This window comes from Poromitra crassiceps, assembly GCF_964638095.1.
Source record: "Poromitra crassiceps genome assembly, chromosome: 21".
NCBI lineage: Eukaryota > Metazoa > Chordata > Actinopteri > Beryciformes > Melamphaidae > Poromitra > Poromitra crassiceps.
Window position 1 is genome coordinate 10,462,352 of NC_139638.1, and position 23,505 is coordinate 10,485,856.

General features: G+C 43.2%; 1 protein-coding gene across 1 annotated transcript in view; it reads left to right on the plus strand.

The window, feature by feature from the left end:
* Positions 1–20,233, plus strand: part of LOC310795494 (uncharacterized protein) — a gene marked incomplete at both ends in the record, with an annotated part of 338,406 nt that extends 318,173 nt beyond the window's left edge. Inside the window, 6 exons of the mRNA XM_083657553.1 lie at positions 230–388; positions 4,353–4,424; positions 15,918–16,599; positions 18,773–19,022; positions 19,452–19,523; positions 20,165–20,233. Of these exons, the coding sequence (XP_083513679.1) occupies positions 230–388; positions 4,353–4,424; positions 15,918–16,599; positions 18,773–19,022; positions 19,452–19,523; positions 20,165–20,233 (1,304 nt within the window). The remainder of the gene's footprint in view (positions 1–229; positions 389–4,352; positions 4,425–15,917; positions 16,600–18,772; positions 19,023–19,451; positions 19,524–20,164) is intronic.
* Between the last annotated feature and the right edge of the window lie 3,272 nt (positions 20,234–23,505).

The following is a 23,505-nucleotide window of genomic DNA, read 5'->3' on the forward strand; positions in this document are numbered from 1 at the left end:
GGCGTTCCCAGACATGCAGACTGTCTCTATACAACCATGATGCAGTATTTCTAGTTCACTTCTCTCTCGCTCTCTTCTTGTTTCCCTGTCTTTCTTTCTCTTGCTTTTTCTCTCATTGTCTCCTCCCGCACATACTCTTCTCTTCCTCCATCTCTCCCTCTCTCTCTCTGTCTCCATCTCTCTCTTTCTCTCTCTCTTTCTGTCTTTCTCTCTCTCCTCCCTCTGTCAGTGGAAAGTCTGTACGGCGCTCTGAAGAACATTGACCGTTCAGACATAGTGAATTCCCTGGAGGGCCAGGCTCCACAGCCAGCGCCCGGTTCCTCAGAGGAGGGCGCCTGTCGGCTGAGCGACCGCGACTCCAGCACGCTGTCCCCCAGTGTTATCAATGGTAAGACACACACACACACACACACACACACACACACACACACACACTTACTTAGGATGCTTAAGATCCAAAGCATGACATACACTGATACACCTGCTTCTGAAATTAATGATAAGAAAAAAAAGGCCCCACTGAACAATGAACTGCCCCGCCCCCCACACACACACATTTAGATAACAAAGGATGCCCATTTTAACAAGTGATTTAATCTTGTATTCAGTCGTAACGTTATTTCCATAAAGCAAGAGAAAGATAATTTCCCTTCTTTCCAATACGAGTACAACTCAATTAGTTTCATGAACGTTCTGATTCATTCAGTTATGTTGAAACAAGTCAACACATTCTCACTCCCAACTCGTCAAATATACTGCCATTCAGTCAGGACCACTTTATAATGCCTGGCGTAGGCCAACCCCATTTTCCCCATTGTTTGGATGCCACTGGTTATGTTAGTCCACCAATCATTTGAAAACCTAACGACAGTTCATTTGGAAAAGTCACGTCGGTTCATTTGACAATGATGCGTTTACGGAAATAATGTGCTCAAGTTGAATTTGTAAACACAGCTTATGGTTACTGTAAGTTTAGGCAACTAATACAACGTGGTTGGGTTTAGGCAACTCATAAAAGGAAAAGTAACGCACCCCAAAAGCTGTGGTGAGGTGGAAGCAAACCCACTGTTTAAAAAAGCGTTGCACACTCTGGCTCCATATTCATTTGAATGATGTTTCGGCCCTCTTGAAGAAGGCCGGTCATTCAATTAAAGAAATACATACTATGGAGCGAGAGAGTGCGACGCTTTTTTCAACATGGGTTTAGGCAACTAAAACAACTTGTTTAAGCAACAAAAACAACTTGTTTAAGTTAAAGCAACAAAAACAACAACTTGGTTGGGTTTAGGCAACTAAAACAACTTGCTTAAAGTTCGGGTTATGGTTTGGATTCGGGTTCGAAAACTGGACACGCCGGGACACAGACTCGGCTCTCCTGTGGGAAAGGTAACTCCGGCTTACTTGAATGTGGCATCCTGTTTCCTGTGGCGTGGATTTCAGATGTTGTGGGAGATCTTTTGGACCTGTGTGTCCAGAAATGATGAGAAATGGGTCGCCTGCACGTGAAGTAGTGACACCAAGACGTCCTGACCAAACGGCACTATTTGATGAGTTGAGAGTGAGAACGGGGTCAACAAGTGGAGGGATCTTCCCTCTTTCAAGATATATGGGGATATGGGAATTATTGAAAGATGTGACAATTCCAAAAGGCTTGACAATTCCAACATGGAATTATTATTATTATGGGAATTATTGAAAGATACAAGTGCACTAAAGTGCCCCACACTTATTTTAACAAAGATGTTGAGGCTGAATGCAAGATCAATCAAATGACTTCATCAAATGAAAACTGCAGTTCATGCTCAACAGGCACAGGGGAGATTGATGTCTTTTGTATGATACTTTCTCCCATGAGGACCTGTAACCTCCAGAGGTGGAAAGTTTACGGAAATAATTTGCTCAAGTTGAATTTGGAAACACAGCTATTCAAAATCACAATTATTTCAATCATTAATTGCAATTAAAAAAAAAAATCTTGGTGACATTTGCAGAGATACAGTATATATTAAGAACTTATAGGAATGCACATAGTACATCAAAAATAGGTACTTTAATAAAATGTATTTATTTATTTATTTATTTAAATAGAGTACCTATGAAATTATCTCACTGGAAAAGTTGGACTTCTTTACTTTAAATTAAAATCAACAATATTTTTGTGCAGATTTCCGAAGTATCCCCCCAAAGATTTGTTGTCTCAAATGTGCTTGTAAATACATGTATTGTCATGACAACATAACAATTATTTTACATACTAAAAATCACAGAAAACGTTTGGTTACACTGTAACCCAGGTTAACTTGAGTGAAGATGATCGCGCCCTACAAATTCCATTTGTATTGAATCCTAGATTAGCGGCAGCTGACGTAAAAAATAGCTCTTTAAAGTCCCTGGAAACCAGAAATATTTTATTATTATTTAGCATTTTGAGTTCATCACATCACAGGAACCTATGTTAACTCATTGAGTGCCAGCCACTTTTGGAGAACGGACGCTCCCAGTGCCAGAGTTTCAGAGCGTTTTCAGTGATTTCTCGAGGCCCACAGAATATTGTGTGATATTACTATGTAAACACCGAACACGCCCAAAGAACGATGAGAGTCTATTGTATCATCAGCAAAAAAAAGTTTATTGATATCATTTTCCGTTCTTTAGTTTATCAGCCAGAAAAGATAGGTTGATTTCAGCAAAAACAGACGTTTCAGACTAGAAGCTGAGATAATCAGCCTTTTGTGAAATGAAACATTTCAAGCACATGACTGACTCTGAAGCTAATATTTTCTGATGTAGTGACACCTCAAAAATAATTTCCTTCAATAAAAGAGCGAAAACAAAGGAATTTTGTTTGGCAAAATAATATTTTTTAGCTGCAACCAGCAGCGCTGGCCCCTGCTGCGCAGACCCTACACTTTCTTGCTGGTCTTGATTTACTGCTGGTGGGCATCAGATATTCTAGCTTGTGTTTGCCAACCAATCTGTCCATCGAGCCTGCTGTCTGGGTCTGTCTGGGTCGGTGTTGTATGCTGCCCTGCGTGCCCCACCCCCCTCGACTGCAAACCCCTCCTCCGTGGGTGTGTCTCTGGTGGCTCTGTGCTGCGTTTGCTCTGCACTGAAAACCCAGCTTTTTCACAGCGTTCCGCGTGTATTTGTCACCGGCTCCCAGCGCTTCCAACTGAGAATAATAACAACTCCACAACTAATCATGTGGATGGGGCTATCGCAGTGGACACGGAGGGGCTCAATTGTGGCAGCAGATTGGCTGCTGCAGGCACAGCTAACGTTATGCTTCATGCATATCGATGCATACCGATGCGGTTTCCGTGTCCCCACGGCTGCTTCTCTGTTTTTTTCCTCACCTTTCTCTAATCTGGAGAGCACTGTCGCCACCTAATGCGTCCGTAAAATAGCTTTTACACATTCAACATCCACCATACTTTCACAGGAGATGCATCTGGCTTTGATCCACGTCCCACCGCCAAAAAACGCATTCGACGCCGATCGACGTCATTGGCACTCTACGTTACTATTCGATTTGACGCCGATCGACGTCATTGGCACTCAATGAGTTAATAAGCCACCAGCCAAATTTGAACGATGATGAACCTCGCAAAGTATATAAATTTAGGTTTGACAGTCATGGCAAAAGTAATGAGAATCAATTAGATTTTAGAGTGTATTTTATCCCGCGGACTGTGTGGGCGTGTCCCGTCTGCAGCAGGTCTCCTCTCTCTCTCTCTCGGAGCAGACCTGCTGGAGGAGACCTCGTTAACAGAGAGAGAGAGAAGGAGAGAGAGAGTGTGTGTGTGTGTGTGTGTGTTCGCGCGTTGCTCGACACATAGCACAGACAGAGAGGGTTTACAGAGAGGAAGAGATCTCTGCGCTGCGAGTGCACAGCGCTACTTACTGTGTGTGTGTCAGTGTGTGTGTGTGCGCGCGTGCGTGCATGCATGCGTGTGTGTGATTCGATTAAATCTTATGACGTGATAAGATCATGCATTTTAGCACCGCGCGCACCGCTCTCTTCAATGAGGAAATGGAAATCCAGACCTTGTAGAAAAGTGGCGATTTTAAGGCTTTGGGTTGAAAGTAATGTATCATAATTTCTGAGGCACACAATTACTAACATAAGACCCTAAATAAAATAGTTAGAACGTTTTTGTGGATTTTGGTTTCCAGGGACTTTAAGACACATAATCCAGTAACACACAATTTGCAAATGAGTCAAACGTGTCCCTGTACTCAAAACATTGTGCTTAGTGTGATCAGTAACTTTCCACCTCTGAAAGCCTCCCCTGCTTCCCCCAGTGCATTATGGGTAACAGCAATGTACCTTGTCTCTGTTGCTCCACAAGAGGTCACGGACACAAGGCCAGCGCGCCTCTCGCACAAGCCCTGCCTTTTTAGACCCCCGTTTTTCAGAAGGGGTAAGTTGAAGGGAACCCGGGCTGCATGCTGGTTTGCTGCTCATGTACATGATGATGATGATGATGATGTTGGATCTCCAGTGATCTTCTTGAGGAACGCTGCGGTCTGAGGAATGGTGTGATCCTCCCACCATCATACACACAGCATGCGTCACGTTAACACACCGTCTCTGTGCATTACTCAGCGGGGCACAAGTCATTCTTTCAGTTACACTTTTTCCACACCTCATGCTTTAGCCCTAAACATGATGGCTCTAACACAACTTAAAGGAACACTCCACCAATTTTCAATGTTGATTTATTTTGCACAGAATCTCACAGATATCCGAAAAGTGTAAACCGTTTTGCAGACAATCATTTAGTTTGACAGTTGTTGAGAGTTGCTTTGAGTAAAGTTGTGGAACAGTGATGTAATTTATGCACAAATTCAATCACTGGTCCACAACTTTACTCAAATCAATTCTCAACAACTGTCAAACTAAATGATTGTCTGCGAAACGGTTTACACTTTTCGGATATCTGTGAGATTCTGTGCAAAATAAATCAACATTGAAAATTGGTGGAGTGTTCCTTTAATATGAGATACGAGGATAACACCCTGTAGCACTGTCATCATATACCAGAAATGTAATAACGCCCGAAAATAATGAAAAAGATTTTCACTTAATGCTCCATTAAGTGACTTCTTTACCTTAATATAACAGCTTTTTAAATTATTTTGAGGGTACAGTGACTTCTAATAGGGGGAATAATGGCTCTGTCTCTTTCCACACCGCCCTCGGAAAGCCTGTTCCTGCATTATGCATTTTTGGTGTCCGCGTGCGTCCCAGCAGCGGCTTGACAGTGTCAAGTTGCCTGGAACTTTTAAGTCAATTTCCTGCACAGTGCCTTCAAATTAAAAGTTTTCGGACAAACTAACAGGATGCTTTTATTGTGAAGTATGTTTAGGAAGTGGAATGTGTTTCGCTTGCTAGCTTGATTTGCGGCTTGATTACCATTAGCTACTTCTCTCACTGAAACAATGCGAGACGACAACATTTGGGGTTATTTTGAGTTAAAATGTTATTACAATATCAGTCAGGACATTGTAATTACATTATTGGTCAAGTTATTACATTACAGTGTATTGGGTTTTATTACATTTTTGATAAAGTTCAGTGAAAATTGTTTACATTACATTTTCGGCCGTTATTACATTTTCAGGATGTTATTACATGAATGGGTGCTACACACCCTCTCACTGACAGGGCGTAGAATTAACATCCTGCTGCTCAATGATCTAATTTGTGTTTTTTTCACTCTGGGTGTGTGAGAGTGAGTGTGTATTTCTGTGTCTGTGTGTGTGTGTGTGTGTGTGTGTGTGTGTGTGTGTGTGGGATGGATAAACTATCAAAAAGTGGCGCTAGTACGCAGATAGTGTGCTCTGGGCCTTCATACCTTGTTTCTATTCCCCCTCTCCTTTCATTCTGTCTATCTCTCTCTTTCTTTCTCCCCTGAGAAAAAGACAACATTTCAGCATTGAGTTGACAGACATTGTAACACACTGCAATGTTCTTTTCCTCGGGCGGCTCTCTCTCTCTCTCTCTCTCTCTCCCTCTCTCTCTCTGTCTCTCTCTCTCTCTGTCTTCCTCAGTCTTTCTCTCTGAACCTTTGACATGTCATATCTGCTGCCAGGCCGCCCTCCTCTTCCTCCTCCTGCTCTTCCTCCTCACAGCTCTTCCTGTCCGACCTCTGACCTCATATGACCTCATGTTGACCTCTGGGCCTCCCCTCTCCTGTCATCTTATTTTCCCGTGCTCCTCCCTCGTTCAGTCGAGCGGGGACCCTCTCCTCCTCTCTTAATCCAGCCCTGTGTGTGTAGTGTGTACTACAGATTATGCATGTGCATGCTGCATGCTTTGCTGTATGGTACCTGTGTGTGTGTGCGTGCGCGTGCGTGTGCGTGCGTGTGTGCGACTGTGCGCACGTTTCAGACTGGGGCTAAAAAGTAGTTGAATATGATTCAAGTATTTAAAGAAAATCACTTTAGCTTTAGCTTTAGGGATATGTGTACAGTATGTACTGTATGTGCGCGTGTATGTGCTTGTGTGAATTTGTTATTATTATTATTATTATTATTATTATTATTATTACAGTAAGTGTACACAAGATGAGCTTTTGCAATATCTGGTGAGGTAAAACAAAAGAAGAAAAAATGACAACTTAGTCGTTCAGATATTTGAAATATCTTCAAATACATTTAGCCTCGGTCTGGTGTTGTTGTGTACATGGTGACAGCAGTGTGTACAGTGTGTAGTTTGGTTTGTGTACATGGTGACAGGAGTGTGTAGTTTGGTTTGTGTACATGGTGACAGCAGTGTGTACAGTGTGTAGTTTGCTGTTTTTTAATTGAAACATCTTTATGTGCATGGCATGCTTTCTATGTATGAAGTTGACCTTAATCTGTCAAATATTTCTCTGTTCAATTGTTGTTTTGATCTTGTTTTAAATGCTATTAACAAAAATGCTTTTTTTCTGTCAAAAATCCATAGTGTGTTTTATGATGCTAAGATGTGTGATCAACTGCAGGGCACATAATGTTCCAGGTACAATGTAGCTGCGATGTGATGTCTCCCCGCCATGGGCAAAATAATGGTTAATTTTCTTTAATATAGGATACATTTGAGTTCCACTTATATATTATCTCACCAGTATCTCACATACGCACGTCTAGTTTGGACAACTCACATCTGTTACTTTTAAAATCAACATGTTGTCTCATGTTGCTATTAACATGTTTGCTCACAATAAATAAATAAATAATAGTCATTTTAGCAACGAATTGAGACTAATAAAGCACACAAGTTAAAATCAAGCATACATTCTAATATTTATATGACACTACATTTAATACACAGTTGAGTTTATTGCCCATATCTGGTGACTCACTGTTACATTGTGTGAACATGATGTGCTCGCAGGGACATTGGTGTTTGTTGGTGTGTGTGTGTGTGTGTGTGTGTGTGTGTGTGTGTGTGTGTGTGTGTGTGTGTGTGTGTGTTTAAGAGTAGTTGAGTACATTCAACATGTGGCCTCACCTGTGAACCAAGAGTACGTCCTCATCTGTTTCTCAGTCAGAGTGCACTGTCTGTCTGTGGGTTGTTTATGTGTATGCGTGTGTGTCCGTGTGTTTGTGCGTGTGCATTGATACAGTAAGTGGGTGGCGTGCTGTGCTGTGCACTGTATTTTGTTGTGGTTTATTTTTTTCCCTTTTTGTGCCATGACAATCTGTGGAGTTTTGTGCTTCACCACATTCTGTGCCTTGTACACCTGTGTGTGTGTGTGTTGTTGTTTAAAAAGCAGGAGTGAAGGGAAAGGCTAACCCAGATTCATCTAACTCATCCTAATTCTGCCCCCCCCCCCTCCACCTCATTCACCTCATTCTCAAACCGCCTATCATCATCCTGGCCCTATACCATCCCACACGTGCGTGCACACACACACACACACACACACACACACACACACACACACACACACACACACACACACATGCCTACTCACACTGGTGTCCATTGGCATAAACACTGAAAGACAGTGACTTCAGTCAACTTCATAATAACCATCTTATCCAGCTTCCAATGAAGAAGTATTTCACCCATTAATACATATTGTTTTGTACTCACCTTGCAGCTGTACCCCACTGGGTTAAGGCTGTGGCACAGAAAACAGGATATTGTGAATGTACCCTAACTTTGATTTTGGGTGAAATACTCCTTTAACTGAATTTGACCTAAAATGTTGCACATACCATCATGACCACATATTACACATACAGTATACCCTCATGACCACATAATATTGCACAAGCCACATATTGCACATACAGTATACCCTCATGACCACATATTGCACATACAGTATACCCTCATGACCACATATTGCACATACAGTATACCCTCATGACCACATATTGCACATACAGTATACCCTCATGACCACATATTGCACATACAGTATACCCTCATGACCACATATTGCACATACAGTATACCCTCATGACCACATATTGCACATATAGTATACCATCATGACCACATATTGCACATACAGTATACCCTCATGACCACATATTGCACATATAGTATACCATCATGACCACATATTGCACGTACAGTATACCCTCATGACCACATATTGCACATACAGTATACCCTCATGACCACATATTGCACATATAGTATACCATCATGACCACATATTGCACGTACAGTATACCCTCATGACCACATATTGCACATACAGTATACCCTCATGACCACATATTGCACATATAGTATACCATCATGACCACATATTGCACGTACAGTATACCCTCATGACCACATATTGCACATATAGTATACCATCATGACCACATATTGCACATACAGTATACCATCATGTCCACATATTGCACATACAGTATACCATCATGACCACATATTGCACATACAGTATACCATCATGTCCACATATTGCACATACAGTATACCATCATGACCACATATTGCACATACAGTATACCATCATGTCCACATATTGCACATACAGTATACCATCATGACCACATATTGCACATACAGTATACCATCATGTCCACATATTGCACATACAGTATACCATCATGACCACATATTGCACATATAGTATACCATCATGACCACATATTGCACATATAGTATACCATCATGACCACATATTGCACATACAGTATACCATCATGACCACATATTGCACATACAGTATACCCTCATGACCACATATTGCACATACAGTATACCATCATGACCACATATTGCACATATAGTATACCATCATGACCACATATTGCACATACAGTATACCCTCATGACCACATATTGCACATACAGTATACCATCATGACCACATATTGCACATACAGTATACCCTCATGACCACATATTGCACATATAGTATACCATCATGACCACATATTGCACATACAGTATACCCTCATGACCACATATTGCACATACAGTATACCATCATGACCACATATTGCACATACAGTATACCATCATGACCACATATTGCACATACAGTATACCCTCATGACCACATATTGCACATATAGTATACCATCATGACCACATATTGCACATACAGTATACCATCATGACCACATATTGCACATACAGTATACCATCATGTCCACATATTGCACATACAGTATACCATCATGACCACATATTGCACATACAGTATACCATCATGTCCACATATTGCACATACAGTATACCATCATGACCACATATTGCACATATAGTATACCATCATGACCACATATTGCACATACAGTATACCATCATGACCACATATTGCACATACAGTATACCATCATGACCACATATTGCACATACAGTATACCATCATGACCACATATTGCACATATAGTATACCATCATGACCACATATTGCACATACAGTATACCCTCATGACCACATATTGCACATACAGTATACCATCATGACCACATATTGCACATACAGTATACCCTCATGACCACATATTGCACATACAGTATACCATCATGACCACATATTGCACATATAGTATACCATCATGACCACATATTGCACATACAGTATACCCTCATGACCACATATTGCACATACAGTATACCATCATGACCACATATTGCACATACAGTATACCCTCATGACCACATATTGCACATATAGTATACCATCATGACCACATATTGCACATACAGTATACCCTCATGACCACATATTGCACATACAGTATACCATCATGACCACATATTGCACATACAGTATACCATCATGACCACATATTGCACATACAGTATACCCTCATGACCACATATTGCACATATAGTATACCATCATGACCACATATTGCACATACAGTATACCATCATGACCACATATTGCACATACAGTATACCCTCATGACCACATATTGCACATACAGTATACCATCATGACCACATATTGCACATATAGTATACCATCATGACCACATATTGCACATACAGTATACCCTCATGACCACATATTGCACATACAGTATACCCTCATGACCACATATTGCACATACAGTATACCATCATGACCACATATTGCACATATAGTATACCATCATGACCACATATTGCACATATAGTATACCATCATGACCACATATTGCACATACAGTATACCATCATGACCACATATTGCACATATAGTATACCATCATGACCACATATTGCACATATAGTATACCATCATGACCACATATTGCACATACAGTATACCATCATGACCACATATTGCACATACAGTATACCCTCATGACCACATATTGCACATACAGTATACCATCATGACCACATATTGCACATATAGTATACCATCATGACCACATATTGCACATACAGTATACCCTCATGACCACATATTGCACATACAGTATACCATCATGACCACATATTGCACATACAGTATACCCTCATGACCACATATTGCACATATAGTATACCATCATGACCACATATTGCACATACAGTATACCCTCATGACCACATATTGCACATACAGTATACCATCATGACCACATATTGCACATACAGTATACCATCATGACCACATATTGCACATACAGTATACCCTCATGACCACATATTGCACATATAGTATACCATCATGACCACATATTGCACATACAGTATACCATCATGACCACATATTGCACATATAGTATACCATCATGACCACATATTGCACATACAGTATACCCTCATGACCACATATTGCACATACAGTATACCCTCATGACCACATATTGCACATACAGTATACCATCATGACCACATATTGCACATACAGTATACCATCATGACCACATATTGCACATATAGTATACCATCATGACCACATATTGCACATACAGTATACCCTCATGACCACATATTGCACATACAGTATACCATCATGACCACATATTGCACATACAGTATACCCTCATGACCACATATTGCACATACAGTATACCCTCATGACCACATATTGCACATACAGTATACCATCATGACCACATATTGCACATACAGTATACCATCATGACCACATATTGCACATACAGTATACCATCATGACCACATATTACACATACAGTATACCATCATGACCACATATTGCACATACAGTATACCATCATGACCACATATTACACATACAGTATACCATCATGACCACATATTACACATACAGTATACCATCATGACCACATATTGCACATACAGTATACCCTCATGACCACATATTGCACATACAGTATACCATCATGACCACATATTGCACATACAGTATACCCTCATGACCACATAATATTGCACAAGCCACATATTGCACATACAGTATACCCTCATGACCACATATTGCACATATAGTATACCATCATCATGACCACATATTGCACATACAGTATACCCTCATGACCACATATTGCACATACAGTATACCATCATGACCACATATTGCACATACAGTATACCATCATGACCACATATTGCACATACAGTATACCATCATGACCACATATTGCACATACAGTATACCATCATGACCACATATTGCACATACAGTATACCATCATGACCACATATTGCACATACAATCATGACCACATATTGCACATACAGTATACCATCATGACCACATATTGCACATACAGTATACCCTCATGACCACATAATATTGCACAAGCCACATATTGCACATACAGTATACCATCATGACCACATATTGCACATACAGTATACCATCATGACCACATATTGCACATACAGTATACCATCATGACCACATATTGCACATACAGTATACCATCATGACCACATATTGCACATACAGTATACCATCATGACCACATAATATTGCACAAGCCACATATTGCACATACAGTATACCATCATGACCACATATTGCACATACAGTATACCCTCATGACCACATATTGCACATACAGTATACCATCATGACCACATATTGCACATACAGTATACCCTCATGACCACATATTGCACATACAGTATACCATCATGACCACATATTGCACATACAGTATACCCTCATGACCACATAATATTGCACAAGCCACATATTACAGTATTGCAGAAGGTGACATATTGCACCACAGCCTGCAGGCTCACTGGTTGCAGGCGGTGCTGAAATTGTGCTCAAAGTCTCAAAGTAAAAAAGCATTAGATTTGGTAGAGATCATTTTGTTAGACTCGGCTGAATTTAGATTTTGAAGAAGCAGTAGCTTACTGGTAAAATTGTGCTTACGTTGGGGAATAGTCAGTTGTGGAATACAGTATATTAAACATTTCTGACACCATATTCCATCAGACAGGTCATTCATGTTTACACATTGCCAACTGGGACTACTTCCCAACAGTATGTCCAGGTCTAGTGCAGCAACGAGCAACTCTGATCCATAAATGACAGAGAAACTATTTTGTATTATGGATGGGAAACAAATGACATAGTGAGTTTTGGAATAAATGAATAAATATTCAAGGAATACTAGCTATAATAAGTTAAAAAATATTATAAAATGACTCTGCTAACAAACATAGTATGAAAAGCATTCTTTAAATATTAGTTGTTAGTTTTTGTTGTATGTGTGTGTGCGTGCAAATGTGTGCGTGTGTCTGTGTGCATATGTGTCGAGACATTTCTATCAGTGTGATTGGGATGCACACACAAATGCATGACTGTAGAAGAATGAAACAACAACAGTAACTTGCAGTTTCATCTGCACAATCTGCAACTTGCTGCCCGCACATCTAGGACTTGTGACTAGGGTTGGAACGATAATGGGGACGTTTCTGTACAACTTGGTATTTGTGTCACAGCTCCCGTCATATCATAAAAATAAGCTTTTCTGGTCATCTTAACATCATTTTGAAAGTAGAGAAAGTACAGCACCTAGCCTCTGCCTTGATTGGTATTTCTGTTCAGGATGTATCTCAATCCTACAGTTTTTCCTCGTCTTGCCAGCCTCCAGAGAGCTGCAGTTGTGATCAGGACACTGAAATCCTATTGGATTACTTTTCTAACACACACCGAACAGCATCATTTTAATAAGACATTTTAATATTATTATTATTATTGTTTTCACCATGTCAAATTTACACTACTCCTCTTTCATTCCTCTCTATGATCAGAAATGAATACCTGCAATGCAACGGATTGACATTGAATATCGTGCCAACCCCATTTACAACACCTAACTTCAGACTCACCTCTTCTCTCTTCTTATCAAGGAACCGCGTGTATCTGTTGCAGCTTGACTTTTGGTACTGTACCTACTGTAAGAAACTAGAGCCATGCACCCATCACCGCACACTGCAGCCTTTATCCCTCACTTCACTCTTATTGCTGTGTCCCAATGATGGTAACCTATACGGCTTCCTTTGCTTCAAACACACAAACCGATGGAAATACCGTCTCAGTGGTTCCCAACCTTAGGGTCGCCTGTGGGGTCGCCTGGAATTCAAATAGGGTCGCCTGGGAAAAAAAAGGAAAAAAAATCTCTTTTTACACGACACACAATTTAATACTACCGAAGATGATTAGGCTCACTTGCGTTTTTGTTTTTGTTTTTTAGTTCTGAGTTTAAAGCCCCAATCAGTAATTTTTTTAAAATGTTTTACTGTAATATAAGATATGTTTAGTCACAGGACATGGTAGATTGTCTTGTAATAGGGAGACTCTCGCCTTTATTTATCCCACACCGCCCTCCATTGGCCAGCCCTGGGACTAAGCAGTTTGTCTGCCACGTCCCGTGGCAAGATGCGCGCATGCGCTCTACAGCGGCAGCGTTGTGTTCCTGGAAACCAGGAAGTAACTCGATTCGGATTTGCTACGAAAATGATGTTTCACGGAACTATGGATTATTATTTCATCACGTGGTGAGTACCCGATGTCACAACATGTACATAGAGCTTTCTGGCGCTGTGTTTTGTTGACTTTGAACGGCGATATCGTTATCGATACTATTGCACACAGAGGGCACAGTTTCTCCAATAGCAAAACTTGGAAAAGTTGCTGAATGGGGCTTTAAAGTGATAATCTCTAAGATTTCAGTTTTGTTCTCATGAGTGACAACTATGGTGAATCGATGAGTGGTAATTGCAGGTGAGATCTAAACAGTGTTGCAGACATTACTAATGTCACTATATACTGTAGTAATGTAATGTAGTACTATAGTAATGTCACTATATACTGTAGTAATGTAATGTAGTACTATAGTAATGTCACTATATACTGTAGTAATGTAATGTAGTACTATAGTAATGTCACTATATACTGTAGTGCAAAGGCTTCCATCAATGGACCATAGCCTCAATCAACCTTGTGAGTGACTCTTATTTTTATTTAGATGAAAATCTTTGAGATTATAATAACTAATTAAATCAGGATTCTGAGAATAAAGTCGGAATTCTGACTTTAATCTCAGAATTAATTCCGAGTTAAGGTCCTTACACATCAAGAGCGATGCGAATATACGGCACGAAATTGCGATGCGAGTTTTGACCCACCTGTCAATCACAGCCACACGTCGGAAGTTAATTTCTGAAAAATCGACCGTGGTTCGAAAAAATGAACACCGCAATAACGCTCAACGAAACTTCGCCATTTGTATGCACGGTTGCAATGACTGATATAGGTTCGGAAAATATTATTGACGTGCGAATTAATCGCACGAAAAAACGCTCCCGATGCGTAAGGACCTTTACTGTCAGAATCTTGAGAAAAAAGTCAGAATGTTTAGATTAAAGTCTGAATTCTCAGATTGAAGTCAGAATTCTGCTGGAAAAAAGAAGCATATGATGTGACATCACTGACGATGCCACTGATGGTATTATCGATAGTGTACCGGAATTTGAATGTCTCGGGTCCCTGAATTTTTGTGACGTCGAAGTCACAAGCCAAAAAAGGTTGGGAACCCTCTGCCGTATATCAACACATTCATCAAGTCACCAGTAGAAAGAGAACAGAAGCTGAAAAGACGTTTTAGGAAAGAAGGACAATGTTTTACTACTTCCAGTAAGATTTGGGCAATCACAAAAATTCTTAGAAAGGTGTTATACTTTTCTAACTGAAAGTAGCATAAAACATAATGAGCTGGAATTTATTGGACGATCTTGGAGTGGGGTTGCTGGTTCCGGATCAATATGTCTTTCTTTATCACATTGAATGAAATAAGACTGAAGGATATTTGGATCCTAAATGAGCGGTTCCACTCTGAAGTGCTCGATAAAGACCGACTCTCGTCTCTTTCCTTGTATATTGGGACAGGGCCGATCCCCGCTGTTTCAGGGCCGATCCCCGCTGTTTCAGGGTCGTCCCCCGCTGGGCCTGTTTCAGGGTCGTCCCCCGCTGTGCCTGCGTGCTGTTAGTCTCTCTCTTGTCTCGCCCCTGTCCTCCCTCCAGGTTACGGGCTGGAAAAGGAGGAGCTGCTGTCCCCGGCCTCCCTGCAGTACAGCCTGCCCTCGCCGCTGGGCGCCGAGCCCTACTGGCAGGAAGTCTCCAGCCTGGATTGCGCCCCCATCGCCACCACCGAGGAAGACACCTTACTGGAGATGTCCGACGTGCAGGTGTGGCCGGCGGGCATCAGCCCCTCGCTGGTCACGGTGGAGGACTCGTCGCTGGACGGCAGCAGTCGAGCGGACGACTCGGAGGGGGCCACGCTCTCCCTGCCCTGCAGCCTGGGGCGGCCCGGCAGCTGCGCCAGTGGGGCCAGCGGCTCCATCATGGAGCTGGAGGAGGAGGAGGAGGAGGAGGATGGGGAGGACGGGGAGGTGGAGGAGGAGGAGGCGGCGACGTTACAGGAGCCGGGGAGCTCGCTGCAGGAGGAGAGGGACAGGGTGAGGGCCAGCGGGGCCGTGCCCAAGGTCAACCTGAACGGCCAGCTGGCTGGTCAGAGGTCGGACGGCAGGAGGGGGGAGGCCCATGCAGCAGCAGCAGGAGGAGGAGGAGGAGCAAAAGGAGGAGGTGCAGGTGGAGGCCTGGGTTCAGTGGAAGGGCTTTCTGTTGTTGCAGGCCAGCAGGTTTACGCCCAGCTGTGTGAGATCTCGGGACTGAGTCACGCTGCGGAGCACAACGGAGACAACAGGTACAGCCAGTGTCACTCAAGTCAAACCAGGCGCAGACTGCATAATCGGGCACGTCGGGCAAATGCCCGGTGGCCTGGCCTGCAAAAAAAAAAAAAAAAAAATTGTGCGCTTAGTCAGGCCACTCACTGAACAGCAGGCCAGGCGCCGCCTACTGGTTTTCTAGTGGTTTTATTACTTTATTAGTTAGTCTGAAGTAATAATTACACTTCAGGGTTAAAGTGGGTGCATCTGATTGTAAGATTGGACTCGGCCCAAATTGGGCTTCAAACGGCCCAAATCTGGCGTCAAACGGCCCAAATTGGGCTTCAAACGGCCTAAATTGGGCTTCAAACGGCCCAAATCTGGCTTCAAACGACCCAAATTGGGCTTCAAACGGCCCAAATCTGGCTTCAAACGGCCCAAATCTGGCTTCAAACGACCCAAATTGGGCTTCAAACGGCCCAAATTAACGGCCCAAATTGGGCTTCAAACGGCCCAAATTGGGCTTCAAACGGCCCAATTTTTTCCGCGCGCCCCGGCCCGTATCGGCCTGGCCTGCTTGGTATTTAATGCCCAGCCTGGATTATGATCCCAGTCCGCCCCTGAGTCAAACTGTGTTACAACACTGTGTGTTGTGATTCTACTGCCAGTAGTCACAATGCTCTTTATATGTGCTCTATCACTTTCTCTTGTCTCTCCTTGTTTCTCTTTCTCTGTCCTGTTTTTGTGTCTGTCTCCTTATTTGTGTCTCTATGACTCTCTGTGTGTGTGTGTGTGTGTGTGTGTGTCTCTCTCTCTCTCTCTCTCTCTCTCTCTCTCTCTCTCACTCACTATGGATGGGTATTGTGTCATATTTTCCAAACACTGGTGCTAAAACAGCACCAGTCCCTGAACCGAGTTTGTATGCCTCCGCCAGCGATAGCCATGACTGGAGGCATTTTTTTTCCGGGTTGTCCATGCGTCTGTATGTATGTACGTATGTACATGATCGTTAACGCGATATCTTAGGAACGCCTTGACAGAATTTCTTTAAATTTGGCTCACACGTCCACTTGAACTCAACGACGAACTGATGAGTTCCGAGGCTAGGGGGATGTGGGTGGTAGGAAGGGCCGTGGTGAGGGAAGGGGGGTGGGGCTAGGGGAAAGGGGCCGTAGCCAGAGCCGTGTAAGAAGAGTTGCGACATCTCCATTCACTCCAATGGACCAGTTTTTTACTCTCAAGAGTTCCAGGAAGTAAGGTCCTGGATTAAGCAGCACTGTCGAGTTGCAGCAAAATGGACAGTTTGTGTTGTACTCTGAAAGGGTGTTTCCCCCCTTGAATCAAATTGTACATTATCAGCTTTATTTTAGCATGCAAAAGTAGCGCGAGACCCATTCCTGGCTGTTCATTGACTAATGAGTCTCGCATTTTGGTCCTCCGCTGACGCCACTCTCTCTCTAGAGGACACTAGCCGTAGCTAGGCATAGGAAGGTCGGGGGAGTGGCTGGGGAGATGTGGGTGGTTTAGGGGTAGGGATTTTTTTTAAAGAGGATTTCATGTGGCCCGTTCCAAACAATAATGTTAGTGATGCATGCACTTTCGGAGCACCGGAGGGCGAATATTTCACTCAGCAGCTCAATGCAATTCGGTCCGTAAAGGTACCGGTACCATAGTGCTACTGGATTTCAGTACTCAACCATGAATATGAGGCCATTTACACCTGGCGTTCACATGCATTTTCTACCATCAGATTGTAATCAGATTGTGCTTGACCACATTAGCCTGATTCCATTTACACCTGGTGTTAACATGCGTTTTCTGCCATCAGACTGCAATCTGATTGCAATCTGATGGCAGAAATGGGTGTCCTCTCAATCCGCATAAAGTTGCTCTATCCAGATTGAGAGGACACATTGCATTTACACTTGTGTTCAATGTGTACACAATGCATCCCCGACCACCTCCGGAGGTGGTTTGGCCGATCAGATTGCAATCCTTCTTCAATGCGTTTTGGGGGTGTTTACACCTGTACTTTCAAGTGATAAAACACAATCTGATTGCAATCTGATCACAGAAAACACATGTTAACGCCAGGTGTAAATGGCCTCTCCGTTCTCTCTCCCTCTCATCTGTCACTCTCCTCTATGACTACAGTATGTTCTCTCTGTCTTTCTCTCTCTCTCTCTCTCTCTCTCTCTCTCTGGTTTCCAGGGTTGTGGGAGGCGGAGCGTTCCAACCCTACCTGCCAGACAAGGACTCCCTGCAGGGGTGGGGGGTGTCACCGGGACCCGGCCTGCGCGTGGCTCAGGAGGCTCTGCTGACTCCGGTGTGTGACACGGGTTACTCGCATGTGCTGCGAGGGCGCCTCCTGCAGGGCACGCAGCCCTTTGACAAGGGGCTGGGCTTCTCTCACCAGGAGGCGGGGCTACGTGCCTGGGAGCAGGAGCGGAGGCGGGGCCAGGTCAGGTTATCACGCCGACCACCCACCGCTTCCTGTGCCTGGAGGAGCAACTTCCTGTCATTTCTATTCTTTCTTTCTTGTGATGAGAAGAAAATGATTCACTATGATTTTTCATCAACAATGTCAGTCTTGCAAAAATAACAACCATCAAAATTGCTGATTTTGATGATGTCACAGAACATGACCAGAGAAATGTGTTGTTTGGTTTGATGCAACACATGGCCAAAGTAAAGTCTGCCATATCAAACTCATTTGTGCTTTTGTTTTACATGATTGACTGCAAAACAAAACATTGCATTACAAATAATATGAATTGCTGCAAAACAAAACATTGCATTAGTACAAATAATATGAATTGCTGCTAAACAAAACAATGCATTACAAATAATATGAATTGCTGTTTATATGTAAACTGTTATTTTGATACAGCGGGATGAGAAAGAGGAGTATGCTGCTGAGGAGCAGTTTGTGGATGAACACGGAAACGTCCTGACTAGAAAGGTGAGTATGTCATGTTTACAGTCAGATACACTCACTCACCAACATACAAACACAAATATGCATCAAACCATATCACACAAACGCAGCCAACCCAAGCAGACAGCAGTTCACTGACACACTCATGCAGCCTTGGGTAATGTCCCTCACACCAGCCAGTCTGGCAACAAAGCAGCTGTGATTTTTGAGAATTTTGAAGATTGTCCTTCCCAAATCAAATACTTTACATTTGAAAATGTGACGCCTACTTGCACAAAATGATTGATAGCACAAAATGAAGATAGATGATGTCATACTTTTGGAAGCACAAAGGAAAAGTAAGTTCTTGCTAAGCTAGCTTCTAAGCTAACACCTTTATAAACTGGCTCCACTCTATTATAGAGATATTAAATAATGATGTTTTTGTTCTCCCCCTCTCACAATGGATTGGAAGTATTTTGGGAATAGTCTCTTCCAATCCAATCTGCTGGTGAAATGGTAAATCGGGAACAGCTGGTGGGTTCTGGGATGCAGTAGCACTAGCCCACTGCGGCTGGCCGGTGGACAGAAAAGTTAGTTTCTTTCGCTGCTTTCCTTGTAGAGGCGACAGCAGTTAACTGGTCCAAGTCTTGTCTCCTTCCCTCCTCCCTCCCTCCTTGCTCCAGGTGGGGGTGGATGTGAGAAAGGGCACTCAGTCAGTCAAGCGCACCAGTCTGCGGAGAGTAAAACACTGAAACACACACACTACCCACCCAGTCCTCCAGGTACGGGACGCACACCAAGCACTCTGGCATCCCAGTGCTTGGATAGAGGCTTCTATGAGGATCTAGTGGACTCATAGCCTATAGTGTGAATGTGAACGAGCCGAGACGCTACTCAATTAGATCAATTAGGATCTGATATTTTATATACAACCCATTCTCTTGCTTTTTCACCTCATCTGTGGGTGAAAAAGGTCATGATATTGAGTTCTTAAGCTGTGGTTTATGTTTTGATTGAGGCTCTTTGTTTTTCCAGGAGCGGACATCCACTGCCAAACCATCGTCCACCAAAACAAAAACACAACCAGGACGCAGAGGAAAGTGAGGAGGGGATTGAGCGAGGAGAGGAAGACCGGAGACAAAGACTTAGAAGTGCAAACTACAAAATTACAAACACAAAAATCATCCTCAAAGTGACCATGGAGCACCACAAAAGAGAAGAAGAGGAGGGGGAAAAAAAGAGGAGTTCAAACTTGTAGTTTTGTAACATTTTTAAACTGAAAAAAAAAATCAACTACTAGACTAAGGCATGATGATTTTTTTCTACAAAAAAATAAATGCCAGAAAAAAAACAAGAGAAAAAAATAGGCAACAAAAAAGTGCTGTCAACTGTAATCGCATGATGACTGCTGGTGCATGCCCTTTGACCTTTTGAACTGTCATTATCTACAAACTGAAGGGGTACAAGGTGTGGGCCCGGCCCAAGATCGGGCCACGGGCCGAGTTCTGGACCTTATTCCCCCCAAATGGAGTTATTTGTGTCAGCAAGACGAGTCCGATAAACACTACAGCCAAAAAAGCAACAGTCTTTTTCCCCTCTGAGGATGGTTCTATATCCAGCTAAAGCCGACGCTGAGCCTACCGATGCTTCATCACCGGGACATTTCCCCCTATTATTCTCAATGTGATATATGCACTCTATGCTACGTCTCTATGCTACGTGGACATGTGTCAGTGTGTGTGTGTGTGCGTATGTGTGCGTGTTAACTCTTCTCTAACCGCATGTTGTCCCCCGCTTCTGGCTTGGCGCTGAGCCCGCCACCATGATTGGTCCGTGCCCCTGTGATGTCACGGCGTGCTCGGCGCTGGAATGAGAAAGCCCGCTGCGTGCTCCGCCCCTCTTTCTGCTCGTGAGTGTTCCGTCCGCGTGTGCCGATGATGTCTTTCCTTTTGTGAAACGCGCTGGCTTCCTGTACGGTTTCTTTGTGACGTGTCCACCTTGATTTGAAGCTTTGTTCCACTTTGGTAGGGAAGGGAACTGAATCCCACCACCCCCCCCTTGTGGTTGTCGGGGGGAAGTGTATTTCTCAGACACTGGGGAATGTTTTCTTTGGAAAGGGGTTGGTTGCTTGATAGCATTCTGCAGCAGCCAGTGGACTCTACAACATAAAGATACCCCCCCCCCCCCCCCAGGATGACAGGGGTGATGACCTTTTCTACCTTCTTCTGCTGTTTGACCTAGTAGCAACACGTCATGTTGATCCAGTAGCCACAGTCAATATGCAGTGAAATCATATGCCTCCACATCGCCATCTAGTGCTCCTCCATCTATTGTTTTAAGTCTTTTATGCTCTCTCGTTATCTGTTTGCAGTGGCTATAGCGCCTCCCTGTGGATTCCTGAGATGGGCCACATTTTGGTTTGTTCATTTGAAACCAAGTGAGTGACGTGTAGAGAACATGGAGAATCTTCTTCGTGTGGGGATACGTACGGCAGTTTGGAAGATCTCCTAGAAACAGTGTTGTTGGTGTGAATTAGCGGTACGGTGCTGTCAACGCGACGTGTTGCGATATAGGAACTCTGTTAGCGCGACGTGTTGCGATATAGGAACTCTGTCAACGCGACGTGTTGCGATATAGGAACTCTGTTAGCGCGACGTGTTGCGATATAGGAACTCTGTCAACGCGACGTGTTGCGATATAGAAACTCTGTCAACGCGACGTGTTGCGATATAGGAACTCTGTTAGCGTGACGTGTTGCGATATAGAAACTCTGTTAACGAGACGTGTTGCGATATAGGAACTCTGTCAACGCGACGTGTTGCGATATAGGAACTCTGTTAGCGCGACGTGTTGCGATATAGAAACTCTGTTAACGAGACGTGTTGCAATATAGGAACTCTGTCAACGCGACGTGTTGCGATATAGGAACTCTGTCAACGCGACGTGTTGCGATATAGGAACTCTGTCAATGCGACGTGTTGCGATATAGGAACTCTGTCAACGAGACGTGTTGCGATATAGGAACTCTGTTAACGAGACGTGTTGCGATATAGGAACTCTGTCAACGAGACGTGTTGCGATATAGGAACTCTGTCAACGAGACGTGTTGCGATATAGGAACTCTGTTAACGAGACGCGTTGCGATATAGGAACTCTGTCAATGCGACGTGTTGCGATATAGGAACTCTGTTAACGAGACGCGTTGCGATATAGGAACTCTGTCAACGAGACGTGTTGCGATATAGGAACTCTGTCAACGAGACGTGTTGCGATATAGGAACTCTGTCAATGCGACGTGTTGCGATATAGGAACTCTCAACGAGACGTGTTGCGATATAGGAACTCTGTTAGCGTGACGTGTTGCGATATAGGAACTCTGTTAGCGCGACGTGTTGCGATATAGGAACTCTGTTAGCGCGACCTGTTGCGATATAGGAACTCTGTTAACGCGACGTGTTGCGATATAGGAACTCTGTTAGCGTGACGTGTTGCGATATAGGAACTCTGTTAGCGCGATGTGTTGCGATATAGGAACTCTGTTAGCGCGACGTGTTGCGATATAGGAACTCTGTTAGCGTGACGTGTTGCGATATAGGAACTCTGTTAGCGCGACGTGTTGCGATATAGGAACTCTGTTAACGCGACGTGTTGCGATATATGAATTCTGTTAACGCGACGTGTTGCGATATAGGAACTCTGTTAGCGCGATATGTTGCGATATAGGAACTCTGTTAGCGCGACGTGTTGCGATATAGGAACTCTGTTAACGCGATGTGTTGCGATATAGGAACTCTGCAGTAAAAGACAGACAGGATTATAGCACTGTGACCGTCTTAACGCTGACCCCAGACTCGTGAATTGTGAAGAGACACAAACATTCACATAAACCAACAAAAATCGCATGCATGTCCGCAAACAAGCACATATCCACACACACACAGACATACACATATGCAAACACGCACAAACATAAACATGTACAAACAAGCACATATCCACACACACAGACACGCACATATGCAAA